Source organism: Acanthaster planci, linkage group LG06 (genome assembly GCF_054643075.1).
Source record: "Acanthaster planci isolate LZ-2023a linkage group LG06, COTS_SCS, whole genome shotgun sequence".
Taxonomy (NCBI): Eukaryota; Metazoa; Echinodermata; class Asteroidea; order Valvatida; family Acanthasteridae; genus Acanthaster; species Acanthaster planci.
In genome coordinates, this window is record NC_141782.1 from 7,066,742 (window position 1) to 7,083,071 (window position 16,330).

The 16,330-nt window shown below is 42.5% G+C and overlaps 2 protein-coding genes across 4 annotated transcripts; both read left to right on the plus strand.

Moving 5' to 3' along the window:
- Window positions 1-103: 103 nt before the first annotated feature.
- LOC110980037 (ras-related protein Rab-22A-like) lies at window positions 104-4,555 on the plus strand. 3 transcript variants are annotated; one of them, XR_015425654.1, is made up of 7 exons: window positions 104-1,294; window positions 1,581-1,660; window positions 2,237-2,318; window positions 2,670-2,741; window positions 3,167-3,386; window positions 3,877-4,076; window positions 4,424-4,555. XR_015425654.1 is itself a non-coding variant. In XM_022236322.2 (6 exons), the coding sequence occupies exons 1-6, from the start codon at window positions 1,250-1,252 to the stop codon at window positions 4,017-4,019; spliced, it is 642 nt and encodes a 213-aa protein (XP_022092014.2). In that variant the 5' UTR covers window positions 104-1,249; the 3' UTR covers window positions 4,020-4,430. The 3 variants fall into 3 exon arrangements, 2 of the variants coding, with proteins under 2 accessions (XP_022092014.2, XP_086994276.1); XM_022236322.2 differs by having other exon boundaries at window positions 3,877-4,430; XM_087138150.1 differs by lacking the exons at window positions 3,877-4,076; window positions 4,424-4,555 and having other exon boundaries at window positions 3,167-3,695.
- Window positions 4,556-4,615: 60 nt separating this feature from the next.
- On the plus strand, window positions 4,616-16,155 carry LOC110980036 (protein phosphatase 1 regulatory subunit 3B-B-like). The gene has a single exon (XM_022236317.2). It carries the CDS (start codon window positions 5,654-5,656, stop codon window positions 6,743-6,745), a length of 1,092 nt encoding a protein of 363 aa, XP_022092009.2. The 5' UTR covers window positions 4,616-5,653; the 3' UTR covers window positions 6,746-16,155.
- The last annotated feature ends 175 nt before the right edge of the window (window positions 16,156-16,330 follow it).

Here is a 16,330-nt window from a genome sequence, read left to right on the forward strand (position 1 = left end):
ACTGGTCGATTGTTCCTGGTAATAGGTATGCGTAACATATAACATGGGTGCCAGGTCAATTTATCAGTGTTGACAAAATGGCCGCTGATCGAAATTGGACATCTTTTCGCCACACGGGCCAAGGTACCACTGGCATTGCTCCCAGCTTATTTAAAGTGCCTGTGGATGGGTTGATCTTTGCAAAATCTTTCCTGCCGTGTAAATTTAGTGTCAAGTGAACAGTACAAAGTTCAAAGAATGGACACAAATGGAGTTGCGATAATGATAATGGTGCGTGATAGTTTGAAGAGTGCCTCTTATGTCTACACCCCCCCCCCTTTTCTCGTGCTGTTGGCAAGAAATACTGGGAAGCCCTGGGCCATTCCATAATCATGCCTACAAGTGGGATTATTTAGCAAAGTCTGGAAAGTTTACCGCCAACGCAACAAGTCCCTTTCTTACCGCGCAATTTCTTGTGATGCTCGGTCACAGAGGAGAGGGTTTATTTTCTTTATCATTTTTGTGTCGCCACTTACCCATACATTGTAGAGCCCGCGGCGACTTTAATATCGGCTTTTGTGTTTATGATATTAAAGACATATATTATGAAACCACTGACAGTGACTCAGAATCAGGCCCAATGGGACTTGTATGTGCGTTAATCAATTTCAAAGCTTGCCAGGAACATTTTGAACAAATGGTGACTCCACACCAAAAGGACTAGCTTAATTCCTTCCTGGTCTCTCATCAGTTGCGTCATCTATGCTTCTAAATTAACATAGGACTATGATATTCGTTTGTGTGATTCCCGGATGTGATAATTCACCAGACGTGTATAAATTACTTAATTAATTTGAATTTTTTGAGTGGGAACCAGACTGAAATCTTTTGCTTGTTACGATGCTTGCAGAGAACCAGCGAGTGTATGCTCAAAGTGCATGTAGGATATTGACAGAGATGATATATTACATGGATTGGACTTCTGCCCATGATTTACCAACAGTGTTCCGTGTGGGCTATTTTTAGCACAACGACAGCAAATTACCACATACTGAATTTATTTACTGAAATACAACAATCCATTTTCATGTCGCCAAACTTGGGAATTTTATAACATGTCGGAATTCTCCACTCTGGATGTCCCGTTAAAAGAACACTGGAGTATAAACACTATAGACTATACAAACAAGGCAGCAAAATATGGTTCTGATGACACAATATTCTAGAGGAACTTTTCGGTGGGACCGACCCCGAGTCGTCGTTTACAAGTATGTCGACCAAAAACGGAGACGGAGTTAAAATCTGCCTGATAGGGGTGAGTAGAACATGCATGCAGCAGGCTATATATACAAAGACAAAATTCAGTTTTTCAGTGGAATTCGTCACAAGTCGTATCACAAGTCAATCATATTAATTCACAAGTAGAGATCACAAATGTCAGTGGATAAACAGTGACAAGGAAATGTTGGTCAATGTCATTTAGTGAAGAACATGGGGAAAGGAAAAACATCATTTCGAGGAGGGCGAGCGGGATTTCTACATCAGAATGCAATCGTTCATTTCAATGCAGGGTATCACATTCGGTTCATTTTGATTCGCAGAACAGTGGAGTGGGCAAGTCAAGCATAGCCCATAGATTTGTGAGTGAAACCTTCGACGACAATATAACCAACACCATAGCGTGAGTGTGCATGTGAATGATAATTTGAAGGGAAGAGATTTCAAAGAAAAAGGAAAGAAAGGGAAAGCGGAAGAAATGGAAAAAAAAGGAAATGAAATAGGATTAAAATCACAAATTTGCTTGGATAAAAAATGAACCTTCAAAATGGATCCCGCCCACTGTTAATGATTTATTAGTTCGTAGCTGATGAGTGCTTTGTCCCCACCCGGAATTCCCCTCCCCCACCGAAAAAGGTGGTTTACTCCCTAAAAAAGACCCTAGGCACGCCCATGGTCTAGACTGAGCAACCATTCGCTGCACCTGTGGTGAGAACATTGTGAAGTTGCATGTCCACTGTATAAAAGTTGGGTCAAAAAAGTTGGGCAATACCACTTCATTGGTCTTAACCTGCAGAACTAAATGTTGGTAAAATAATCCAACTATTGGGCAATGAAAGCCCAACAGCGCAGATGGAGTGACTCGACTTTCTTTGGGTGAATATTACACTTTTTTACAGTGTAGCGCACACGCTTCATGCCAGTGTACAATGGCCAAGTTGAGTGACTGAATTGAACATGTTTGGTTTGTCTACATTAGAGCCGCCTACTTTGACAAGGAACTGTGCGTGAACGGAGACGCCGTGAAAGTTTGTATATGGGACACAGCCGGAGGTGAAAAGGTGGGAATAGCAAGAGTTGTAAAATGGAAGAGAGTCAGGAAAAAGTAACATCATCATGCCAAACGTCCCAAGTCAAGCACTGCTTTGTGTCCACTGTGTCTGCGCTGTGGCGTATTTTTAAAATGAAACTGGGGAACAAGAAACAATTTAAAGCAGGCTATCCATAAAAGTGTCCTTAAAGTTGAAACGGCTTACACTAATACAGTTTTATAGTGCACGGTGCTGTGCTGCATACACATGTCAATGGGGATTTTAGGGGCGCTTATATACCCCTATTTAAAAGAGGGGGAGAGAGAGTCCCAAAATTTATTTCGGTTCTCACGCACACTCTTGTCCTTTTCTCTTGAACAGTTTCGTGCCTTGGCACCGCTGTACTACAGAGGTGCATCTGGAATTGTTCTGGTCTACGACATCACTAAAGTAGTGAGTTTACTTTCGTAATTTGCCCCTCAAATGCACACACTGGCTCCAGTGATTCCTGTGCTGACAACCGAAGACCGTAGATGGGGCTTAGGACACAACCTTAATCATCGGATAGTGAGGTCACAGCTTGGGGTGCATGCTCCGGTGGGTCGGTCCTAATTTCAAGCAATATTACAATGCTGTTTTGGGGACTCTAGACTAAATTTCTCAGTCTTAATAGACTGGTAGATACTTGATTCTTTGGGGAAACCAGGACCAGAGAATGGGCGTTCTGACATACCTCTAGACTAAGAACTGGAGAGAGGGTGAAAGCTCAACTTAGTTTACTTTAATCTGTTACCAAATTCAACGACAATGGGCCATCGTGTGTCTAAACTGTCTTTTTCCCATCATGGCATCCTATCATACTTCAACATCTTCACCAGCAAAGTTTTCAAAGTTTAACGGAAGTGTGGGTTCCTGCCCTACGAGCGAATACCGACTCAGACGTGTCCCTAGTTGTGGTTGGCAACAAACTGGACCTGGACGAGACAAGGGTCGTGCCTGCCGAGGTGGGAAGGAATTACGCCGAATTCCTGAATGCCACCTTCATAGAAACGAGCGCCAAAACGGGTCAAAACGTGGAAAGTATCCTTGTACAACTTGGTACGTCTTAACCTCCACTTACATTTTCTTCATAGTGATATTTGAGCACGAAATCTAATAGCATTCAAGTAACTTTGTACACCGAAGGACAATTTTGTCGATAGAAGAGGTATGTTTGTGAAGGGTAATATCTTGTACTGGGAGATATATATATATTTAGCAGGTATTGTTTTCATAGCTGTACTGTGGCTATTAGAGTCGTATTAAACACTTCCAACATTCCCCTAAAAAACTTCCGCTTTCCGATTTAGTTATTGATACTGATAGTTATCCTTTCCTGGTTTTCACAAAGTATCAACAAATTCGGTGACAATCAGATCATTTAATTTTGTAACTCTTAAAAAGAGCACTGATCTCAAATTGTGTCCCGGTAATCAAGCATGACCTTTCCACTTTATTGACCGGTGCAATACCGCGTGAAATTTCCTTGGACCTGGTTTCTTGCTTATTTTAAAACCATGATCGGGGGGGGGGGAAACTTTCACTACAGCCACGAAGATCCTCGAAAAGAAGCAGCCATCCACGGCGAACGCGAGGCAAAGAAATTTGATCCGGCTATCAACCACTTCGACCGATGAGGCAAACTCGTCCCAGAAAACCCGCCGTCGCAAGTGCAGGTGCACGCTCTCGTGAGTTCTTGCTCTGTGGTGTGACCACACGGCAACTCCTGAGGAACTCTCCCATAGCCAGGTACCATCCAATCCCACGGCCATTTTCTTGCCACGCCTCTTACTTTTGCATACAACGCATTTCACGATTTGAAATTACTTTCAGAAATATTGACTAAAAAAAATGAGCAGTCACACTTTTTATACTAAAGGCGTAATTTCGCTTGTACTTTCGAAATTTCATAGTTTATTATTATTCTGAGCTGTTAACTTGAAAAAAAAATCTTTTCAAGGCTACCAGCATACCGGCATACTTGTATACCAGCCCGTTTTAAATAGCGACCTCTTTGGACCCGTGCGGATGCATCAGGTCCAAAGGACGATCAGTTTATAGTTTTCAGTCGTGTTACATTTGTGTCGTTTTCAAAGGAAAGGTTCCCAAAATACTTGAAGCATGCCCAGCTGCCCCTTCCCCGCTCCTCCACCGCCACCATGCTGTGACAATTTGGATTCTGTAACTACACTTTTTTATTCTGTAATGCACTTTGGTTGGTATCTTGTAAAAGCTGGTGACTGAGATGCGTACTCCCGTACAATGCGCTCTGTTATTTATCAAGTGGGCGCAATTTCCTGGTGAGTTCACCGACGTGTCACGGTGATATGTCAACAGTGACAGCTTGATAATACCTGCGCAAAATGTTTAGTTCGAGCCCTACCTCCATGGTTCGAGTACAAGGAATAAGAACGCCGACATTACAAAAGCCTTCTGCTTCAGAAGTCAAACTCGTCAGTCCTTGTGTTGAATCTAATAGTACGATGGTACGTGTTTCAAGCATTAAGCTAAAACACTGAATCATTCTCAACGCAAGTAATGCCATGCTCTCAGCCTAGCATGATGGTGTCTGGAATTAAGCAGATAAAACCGCGATTAAAATGGGGCCTACTCGACACACGCGCATGCATTGAAATACCATGAGGTAGTGACATGTAAAAACCAGGAAGTAAATACTGCAACCTGCAAGCAGTCGGCAAAATCAAAGCGTTGGAACTTCAACATGAAAACCGGACCTGACCCTCGGCCTCATCACGGAATTTAACCGTTTCAGACGGGGATGGAACTGCAACATGACACTGTGTGATGAACTTGAAGGCTTCAACTGGCAGCATGCTTCTTCGTGTCACTGAACGGGGAAGGGTGAACTTTATACAGTGTGCATGCACTTGCCTCGTGAAGGTGGTGTAAAACTTGTGTAATGCATCTATGATCATTAGCACGAAGACGAATTCTGCAGGTTACATCAGCACAATAAAATCGTCACGCATGGTACATATCGTAGGCCTACGCACTAAAGCGTCGCAAACGAGGTCATGTTTTGATCACGTGGATTACCAGCCACAATATCGCACTGTTCACAGCTCATATCACCGCTGTACGACACTACCATAATACCTACTTGATTTAACATCGGGCCAGATCGTCGTCGCGCTGCATGCCTGCAGACAGTACAGTCGGGTACGGTGACGTAGCTGGTCAATTATTACGGCTACGTGCAGTTGTGCGCGTAGAGCGAGGTACGTGTCTGACAGACGCAGTGTGATGACATTACATGTTCACGCACTAGTACTGCACTCAGCCGACGAGGGCACCTGCTCTAGAACATGCTCGCAAGATCGGCAGGGTCGCCTGACCGCGTGCGTTGTGAGGAATTTACGCATATAAACGGATTCCCGTTCGCACTGCGCAAAATGACCGCAAAAACCCTGACGAACGGTGATACCGTCTGGAATGGAACAACAACCGTATCTGAGATGGAAACCACCAGTGTGAAATCTGGGAGGATGAAAAATGTGTCGAGACCGCCTCCGATTGATATCGCCATTGCTCGCTCCGCCAGCTCAAGGGAAGATGACGATTGTGACTGTGATTCTGGTAGCTCGGAGGACCGGTGTTGTGAAGTTCCATGTGAGAAAACTTCACAGGGAGAGCCAGGGTCCCCCCAATTCGTCTCCTCCGAGGACAGCATCACTTCCCCAACTGTCACATCTCCGGCCAGTGTGGCATCTTCCACGGATACAACTGATGGGGGCATCTTGAGACGAAAGTCCTCCATCAAAGATGTCACCAAGACCCCTGAGACCCCGGGAGGAAAGTCTGTGCGGTTTGCCGATGCACTGGGCCTTGATCTGGAGACAGTTCGAGACATTTTGGAGTCCGAATCGCCGCCCGACTACCCGTCGATGGCCGCTGCTGCCTGCGCGGTGGCTGTGGGTCTTGGCGGTGCATCCGGCTCACCGGCCCTGCAGGCGATCCAGCCCCGCTATCTTTCCATGTCCTTCGTTCAACCGGGGGGTCAACCAGACTTCATCACCCGCGTGAACCAGCAGAGCGTCTGCTTGGAAAATGCTGTCCTTTCTGATTTCACGGTTCTGGGAACGATCAAGGTACAGAACCTTTCCTATCACAAGATAGTAAAGGTAAGATACTCGGCCGACGGTTGGAACAGCTTCGGGGATATCCCGGCATCGTACGTGCAGAACTCTTGCGATGGGCCTACTGATCGATTTTCTTTCGGCCTGACAGCACCACGGGACATGGCAGTTGGGGATCGCCTGGAATTCTGCATATGCTACACGGCGGGGAACCAAGATTACTGGGACAACAACTTTGGTAAAAATTATGCTCTTGTGTGCCATTCACAGGGCGATATTATCGATAGTGAAAACACGTTCCTGTGGACACATTTTTTGTGAAAGTCAAGTCGATAGGGGGAGGGCGTCGTTGAATCACCCTTGGGGGCGCCCTTCGCTTAAAATCTTGGCTTTTCACGACCATACATATATTGCATGTGTAGTACATTGTACAAAGTATGTGTAAATTAAGTGTAACTATATAACTTAAAAGTTTACATTTTTGGCAAAGCTAATTTTGGAAACCCAACTAGTTGTTTCATATAGTTATTTTTTCATAAATATGCGCTCATTTTTAATGATTATTTGTAGCCAGCTTGCACATTGAATGCAAAATGCAGTTTTCTTCACATTTTTCATCCTTGGGGTTAGGGATGCAGCTGGCTTCATGTTAGTAACAGTCCACTTGTGACAAAAGAGGCTGGGTGTGCTTGACTTTAATTTCACATGAATTGTTCAACTGACTCTATGGCATGTATGGGGAAACACAGTCCAGGGTGCTTCTAAAACATCAAAGTAAAATCAAATACTTTGTGAAAGCAGTTGTGCTTTCCATATAGAGGAATTTAGCAAACACTAAATGTTGGGCTTTGTATGAAACATAAATCGTATGTAAAAGTCCCGGTGTACATGACTTCTTGCAATTGATGGCTGAACCACACACATGTAAACCTGTTGACAGTTTTAATTGCATCATGGGATTGGATGAACAAGCCTAGGTTTCATGCATAAAGCCATGGGGAAAGTGAACCAGTCTAATATTGTTCTCTCTCAGAGTTGTGGGTGCCTGCTGAGTCATGTACGTGTATGCAAGAAGCATTTTATAAAATAAAAAGGAAGTTTCAAAGCTCACAAGGAAACAGAAACATGAAATGTATACAGCTATTTATATATGTTTAAACAATTTTGTCGAAGTTTTAAAAGAGAATCAATCACTCGGCTAAAACAACATGATTGGTCAGTAGTAGCCCAGTACTACTTACTGCGCGTTGACATTCACAGTTACATAGCTCTAGACAAAACAAATGTTTGAGGAGGGTATTGCTTAAATGTCTGTTTGTTCGTGGGATTTAAGATTAGACTACATGTACTATATGAAAAAACGATGACTTGATTTAAACTTTTCCTAGCTCTCTCATTTCAAGTACTTGGTAAGCAGTTTTGTTCACCTGTTTACTTATCCCATAGGGTTATGCATAAAATGCATTTTTGTCCTCCAATCCATGATACAATACCAAATTGGAAAAATGTTTACCAAAGTTTGGACTATTTATCAAGGGTCTTTTTTGAAAAGTTGAATCTTGTGGTGAAACGTACAAATGGGCATACTGGCTGTGCTTTTGATAACCATGTTTATAATTGTATGGCCCATATTTTTTGCATTTCACTGCCTTGTCTTGCATAAAAGTCTGGAATAATCTGGTTTACATGAAATTGCAAAATTCAAGTTAATATGTAATCCTATGCAAATATGATGTAACCCAGGTCTTCAGTAAGTCAAAACTTGGCAACAAGATTTCTTTTGTAAGGAGCCGAATGCATATGCATGGCGCACGCTTATTTAAGCTAAGGTGTAGTCATGCAACACTGCGCACACCCTTTACTTGCTTAACCGAAAAAGTAAACGTGCTAAGGGCAAGTTCGCCGATGTTTTGACTGGTTCCCATCCCTACACCCGATACCCGAATGATGTTCAGAGACTATGCAGGGGAAGGAAGCAGTGACATGTAGATGTGAGTGGCGAATGTGCTCTACGCGTACGTGAGATGATGCATGTGACCTCATAACATGTGACAATAATTTACATCAGTGTCTCCTGCTCAGTGTTGCTCTTATTAGTGCATTAGGTTAACCATGGAGGATGGGTTGACACATTACATTATGGATGAGGAATATAAAATTGTCCAGTGCATCAGAGTCCAAGTTATGACCTCTTATGTGGGGTCAGTTAATTTTGTTATCCATGCGTAGCAAAATGATGTTTAGTCGTGATTCCGCATGTTTAGCCTAACGCACATTTGTCAATGTTGTTTCGGAGCCGCACGTGCGCTTGAGTTCCGTTGAACAACCGATGATACTCAGACATTCAAACGCGTTTTGTGCGCCTTGTGTCCGTAAGCGTAAGTTGACGAGTGTTCATTGAAACAGTACACAATTGAAACGCCGCAAAAGATGCAGAACGGACAAAAGAGCGTACTTGCCCATGGAAAGGTGGTCCAACACGCACTTCCGGCCTTACACCAACCTTGGACCGACAGGCCACTGAGTACCGAGGTCACTACGTCACGCGCACATGTGATGGGAGGCATTAGCGCGAGAACCAGCGTGTGAACCAACACGCGCACGTACTCAATTTGTACTGCACTTTCTGGTTCAAAATGAAGTCACTTCGGCAGTCTGATTGCCTGACCTGACGACGCATAGGCCGTAGCCCCCATTGCTAAAAATACAACCTCAGTTAGAAAGCACTGCCAACATACATGCTCTTGCATCATATCGCTTACGTACGTGCATGACCAGGGCTTTACATTCGGCACCTAAACGAGGATGCTGTGCCTAAAACTGAATTTCACAGTCTTAACTGTAGACCTACTTCGACATGACTAGTATGTCGCTTGCATTGCATCAAATTCACACACAGACACAACAAAACATTGACGATTAGGCCTACGCTATGAAATTCCATACATTTTCGTAAGCGGGGCATTTCCTCCCGGTCGGATCTAGGGCGTAGCGAAGGCATTTGCTTGGGGGTGTGTGCCTGAGTCAATTTGCCGACTTGTAAGTTGTTTGCCAACGTCGTGTCGTGTAAAATGGAAATCCACATTTCACGCTTCACGGACCATACTGACGGCCAACTTTTATTGTTCATGTACCAAGTTTAGATTCATTTGCCGATCGAAGCTCTATTTGCTGACCCGGATGGAATTAATTATGGGGGGTGCCGCACTCCCCCCCCCCCGATATCCCCCGGTTGCTACGCCCCTGATCACATCACTGTGATGCGAGTCGGTCAAGGCCTGAGAGCTCGAGGTTTCCCTCCCACGCAGACCTCTCTTCGATGTGCGTAAGGGATCGTCCATAAACACACGATGGGGAGGGGGGTTGTTGCCTTTGCCTACTACACCATGCGTACAGTGCGCACGAGCGTACCGTAAGCAAACCGAAAGTTTGCCTTTACTGAATCTTCAATACACTGTCTCACACAAATAAATACCAGAATCGGCCTCTGTGCGTCGAAAAACAATTCAATTTCAAATATGTGTACAAGGGGACGGATCTGAAAAGTCGACATTTCGTGCTTACTTTATGGATGGCCCCTAAGGGCAGAGAACCACGACTTCCCAGAGAAGGTATAACCGGCAGTGTGCATAGTAATAGTGGACAAGTGTGCATGGAAAGTTCGATGGGCGACTATTTTGTCCACTACCAGCTGATTTTGCGTAGTACCCAGGGTTTATTTTTTAATATACAGATGGATCAGTGGTCCACAAACGGTTGTCACTTAAACTTGCTGACTCAGTGTGTTCAATACACGCATGCTTAAAAAGTTCAACGGATGTAGTTTTATACATAATTACAGACGATAGTTGTCTTTGTGGTTGAAATAAGGGAGTAAAACATGCTTTGTATTGCACTCTGATAGACTGACATGAATTCTACCACTTCATTATTTCACTTTATAGTTTCAGACGCTAGAATTTTGTGAGCGTTCATAATATTTTTCAGATTCAGTTACTTGTTACACGACCTGTTGCCCAGGGTAAAGAATTGACATTATAGCTTGTTCTTCGAAAGTGTAATTTATTTTTAGTAGACACAATTTTTCTTCAACTTTGTCTTCTTCAATGTATGAATACTCTCTTGCCTTCCGTTAATTTTGGTTAAATACATTGAAAAGTGCATGCTTTTAAACAATGAAATTTACCGATGCTTTGCCGGATGTACTGAGGGTACGGGTGCTGTTGCTGTGAAGTCATCTAGGGAAGACATGGTTCAGCACATACGTGTTTCTGTTCAAATTGTGAACCCAGAATGTACTAACTGGAAACATTTCTGAGAGAGGAATTGATGCTTCCTTATTACTATACACATAATTATCAAGGACTCAGCAATGAAGAGAAAACTGAGTCGAGGAAAATGTACAAAAATGAAGGACATTTTGTGTACAGACCAATGTAACATATAGACTTCTTCCTGAGATGACATCACAATTTTGCTCGTATGAACATGGAAATACTCATTAGCATAAAAAATACCCTTTGAAATGGTGAAACAAAAGTTGAGAAGAGGTTAACTGAGACACAGAAGTGCATTCTGAAGGGATATATTTAAAAAAATTGATTGCAGTTACACTTGAAATATTAGTCTTACTTAACCCCTCGCTGCTCCTATTTTGTAGAGAAAAGTACTAGTAGCCTAATGCTATCACAGTATGAACAGATGCAAACGTGTAACCATACTTTCCCCACCACACTTGAGATTTACTGCTACATTACTGCTCGACATTGCAACTACGTCGTGACGTAAAAAGAGTAAAATGCAACAAACCACACAATAATCACAGAAAATTGCAATGTGGATTAAATTTTGTAAAATTCGAGTTTTCTAGACTGACTGTGATGTCAACTTGTCTTTCGGCCCCTCTAGAAAAATATGAAATAAATATTCAGCCCCTTAAAGTTCTTTGTTGAAAGAAATCACTTCAGCGCAGTGAAAACACTTCGCTGATTGAAAAGGAGTCACGGAATAGGAAGGGGCCTGGTATCCACATCGTTTACTTGTAGATGTGTGAATAGTCAAGATTCCAATCGGAACATACAGGAATCATTCACAACTGCAGACCGGCATTGCCTTTCAATCTCTGACCGATAACCCCGGTACAACCCCGGGTATCCCGTGTCAACTTGGCTTCCGAGGAATGACAAGTCCGGTTCATGTTGCAAAAGGGAAAGGGTAAAAGTTAATGGACTCCCGACGTGCGATAAACCGTGTGTACATGTATATAAGCTGGATACATACACGGGAGAACCGAAAATAGAAAAGGATCGACCTTTTCTTGATTTTTTTCTAAGCGTTTTAACAATTAGTCCCTGAAATAGGAAATTCTCAGGACAGGCTATTCCACACTTGAGATTCAGAGGGACTCATAAACTTTCCCAAAGAGAATGAGGTCTCAGAAGAGAATTATCCCTTTGTAATCAAAAGCTTTAGAACGAACCTGTGGAACTGTGCCTTGTTGCTGTGTGTTCTGGCCATCATTGTTCGGCGAGTGTGTGCGGCACTCTATGACAACAATTTTTGTGACGAAATTTGGTGACCTGTATTGAGAATTAGTCGAGTGCATGTATCATTGTTTAACAGTCCTTGTGAAAACTCTGAATTCCAGCGCTTCACAATCGTGTTTATGCAGTGCTGTAAGACCAAGGTCGTGTGAAAATTATTGACCTTTCATTAACCTTGCTATTGTGTTCCTCATGAAGACTTCAAGGTTAGAAACAGTTTTCGTTCAATGGAACTCGTAGTAATCTGATCAACCGTGAATTTTTTTTAATTTGTCAATTATGCACTGTCAAAGCCAACAGCGACTTTGGGTAAAAAAATGTCAGTGGTCATTGAGGGAAACGTTAAGACCGTGTAGTTGTGCGGTAAAGATACAGGTTAAGTAAATACGCAGTAAAGATGTAATTTACAAGAGCCAGATTTCATAGATTAAATTTGCACCGTATCAAAAACAGTGGACTGAAATACGTACGTATTATCATTTCAACATGAATATGATTTAAACTTAATTTCACCCACAACAGATACAGTAACAGAATAATCAGTGAAATGGCAACGACTCGTGCCTGCGCGTCATATGAGGGCTGAAATGATATCGCAGTGTCTCAAAAATCACTTTTAAAAAACTTTTGACAGCTTTCATTTAATTTTTGATATCAGGAGAACTTCAAACGACTGACCCGATGTCTCTACTCGCTGTACCGTTAATAAACGAGACTTTTACGGTATAATGCCAATAACGAAACATGGACGTAATATATTATTGTATTCTGTGACGTGGGTGATGCTAGTGGAGATCCCTTGAAGTCGATAACGCGTTGGGCTGAGCTGTTTTCCCTCGAATAAAACAAACTTGAAGGTTACAAATTTGGACGTTACGTTTAAATAACCTTTCTAAAAATTATTGTCTCCAACAGGAAATAGATTGAAAAAACTTTAAATAGAAAAAAGCAACCTTTAGAATTTGAACCACGGACAACCTATTTCCTCCACTATATGCATTATACATGTACATGTATTATACGCGTCAGTTCGTATAGCCACCCTTTTTCCTTGTTTTGGACTCACAACTCCACGCAGTCTTGTTGATACTGTTAAATAAATTCGGCTGCCTATTATAATGTATTACCAGTACCCTTCGAACTGTGCCAAATTTCAGAAGAAAAACCTTGTTTATTAACACTAACATCGGTGGGTAGTCGGATCGAGTGCTTCACATTATAATTTAACTTAACAGCAACATGCAGCTCGTGCAAAGCTCCATGCAATTCTTAACTGCGCTAGGAAATAATTACTGGTAGTGGGGCCTTGTATCGGCGGAAGGCCTACGGTGGTCAGTCCAGCCCCGTTCTTGCCATTCCATTTTTCTCACCTGCTTCACTAATAAGCGAATTGAAATGGTTTTTGAAAGGGCCCACTTGACCCCCACACTAAGAGAGTCAGTGACAGTGCTAAAAACGCAAATTATGTGTCAGCATTTACTACCAAGTCATGCACTAAGGGGATTTGTCCAGAAAGCAGTTGTAGAACTACACACACCATTGCAATTGGGTCATTCAGTGACGCAGCACAATTTGAAACGAGGGCGAGCAAAAGTTCAGTGCACTAAAAACAGTTGTTCCGGGCCTGTTCCCAAACTTCCGATACAGATGCCGTCGCAATTTTCAGTGTTGTTTCAGAGGAAGGCTTCTGTGCTCGGAAAGTGAATTCTCGTGTATAATTGAAGACTGAAAAAATCTGGAACTTAGATCTGCAAAGAACTGTGGAGCTTCTTTGAACTTCCTATAAAAGTTGCTTCGTACGAAGATTTCAACTTTTATTTAGAAAACTCCAATAACCAAGAAAAACGCGAAGGAGACTGATTTGGGCAGATACATTGGCGGGCTGAAGAAGGGGCAAAAGGGGTAATCCGCCCTTTTTTTTAAATTGTGAAATCATGAAGATGATTTTTGGAAAACATCCTTTCATTTTCTCCCCGAGGCTCCCCGAGGCTCCCCGAGGCTCCGCGACTTAGTAAGCCCCCAAAAGATCAAATATAGAATGCTCAAATGTTGGCCTTCCCGAAAAAAGTGCGTCCTCTTCCTCTCCATTGCCACTGGGCCGATTACATCACAGTACCAGGAATACTTTGTGCGTCCAGTCTCAATCACCATTGGAAACGACCATTACCACCGATTCATTAAAATTGTATCGGAAGGTATTTGATGCCTTAAAAAGAAATCTGGAACAGATTAGCCCGAGAAAAATAAAGAAAAATACGACGAAGTAAACGAAACCACGAAATAGAATAAAGGAAAGGGGACGCTCCCCCCGTAAAAAGTCCCCCCGCCCCCAACCCGGAAAGAAAATCCTGGCCAGGAGAAGGTAGAGCGATACATACATGTATATATAAATATTACTAAGGAGTAGTGACGTACACACATTGTGATCGAATAGACAGTATATGCTTAGCATTCTTGGGATGGACTACGTGACGCGTGCACGTCAACACGGTCTGCAAAATTAAAATCGCACGTCCACTCAAGATAGCATTTAGCCTAGTTCAAAATTTCATAACATACCAAGAACCTACCATCTTTGTAGATTATCGGGTCCATTAATGGATTTGCAATAAATGTGTTTATGTCCTTTTGATGTCATTGAGAGTGCACATGTATTAAACATGACATTTTTGAAGGCCTAGTTTATTGATGTCTTACGTATTAACCCACAGTTTTTAAAGGCATATACGGGTTGTTTAGAAATAATGAACGCCTGAATAAAACTTCGTTATCTGAGTGGTAGATTCATTCTGTTCATGCGTATCACGGCACAGCCACCGTGACATTGCAAAAGCTGTCTTTTTCCTCAGTAAATAGAATCTATTTGTACAACACTTGAATAAATCCCTGTCATTTTGTTTGGTGGATCGTTGAATGTCATGAATGCATTATGTATAGAAGTATACTGTATGGTAGAAAACAGCTAGCAATTAATATGCAACAAAAGAAATTGTTTGAAGTTGTTTCCAGTTGAAACTTCACCGAATACCTACACGTCGGCAGAAGGGCAATTCAACGCGATTATTTTCCTGATTAATATTCAATATCAAGACTTACAGTACAAACCAACTGCATAGCACCTGCATCTTGAAAGCAGTCATTTCTTATCCAAGATTAGTTTTACGTGTACATGCGGTGCAATCACGTGTGAAGTGCACGTGCATAATTTCCACGATAGCCCATACCAAGATATAATCAATGCTGTGACCCGGTCAGGCAGCCTCATGTACCGTCCTTGCCCTCGAACACCCCATGCTCAGTCCCTGCTCAGCCGGCCGGACTGAACCCCGGGGGCGCGCGTTAGCTGCGGAGGAACTGGGTCAGGAAATTCTATCTCCCGATTTTGAATCCGCCGATGACCAGACGAAGCACTCATGCATCGCCGCGTCTCGTGCTCACGTAGCCCCTGGTATTTCGGAGGTTACGAATAATAAACTTTCATTATGTACAGCACATGTGTGCTCCTGCAGCCCGTCAGATTATTGTCGTCTGAGAGGAAAAACTAAAGCCTTCCCTCAAAAACCTTCACCGATTTTGCATTCGCTAATTGATTGCCAGGCGGATGATCTCAACTGCGTATCATCAACACGGTTTGGCAGACAGATTTATGAGCGTGTGGGTTCCCTTAGGTACTCATCGATCTGCAGTGGTTTTTACGTTTACAGTCCGCCTCTTTTCGCAAATCAGTTAACCGCAGTCATAAGCTACGATTAGTACTACAGTCATGTAACATCCTGAGAGTTTCTTTTTCTTTTCTTTTTTTACGAGTACCTTGTGTTGTGCAAGATTTGACCGAGCAAAAATATAAGCAAATACAATTTTCAAAAAATCACATTTTAATTTCAATATGGATTTTGAATGTACAAAGTCTGAAGAAATGTTTGGAAATCTACTATTTGTAGTATGAAAAGAATGAGTGGCTCATTTCAGTAAGGTTGTACCAAGTCACACCTGCACCTATGCAATAGCCGAATAAGATAAAATGCAGAGTATATGGATTAGATTTGTATGATACTTTTAACGAAGTGAGATATGTATAAAATAATCTGCAAACTTTTCTCAAGAGTTATTAAATGTAACATGCTTGTGAATAACTGTAATTGAATCGCACAGGTTGCAGTATTAAAATGTGTTATGCATTTTGCTGTACATGTGTGCTAGACTGGACTATGAATATTAAATATGTGTTTATAACCTCGCAAATGCTTTTTTGCTGGGTTCACTAATGTGCAGGACTGTTGTCCTAGTGCTTTCCTGTATTTTAATGAACCTTGACCCGTCTCTCGGGTTAGCATAAGGTCAGGGAAGTTCAAGCACCTCGCGG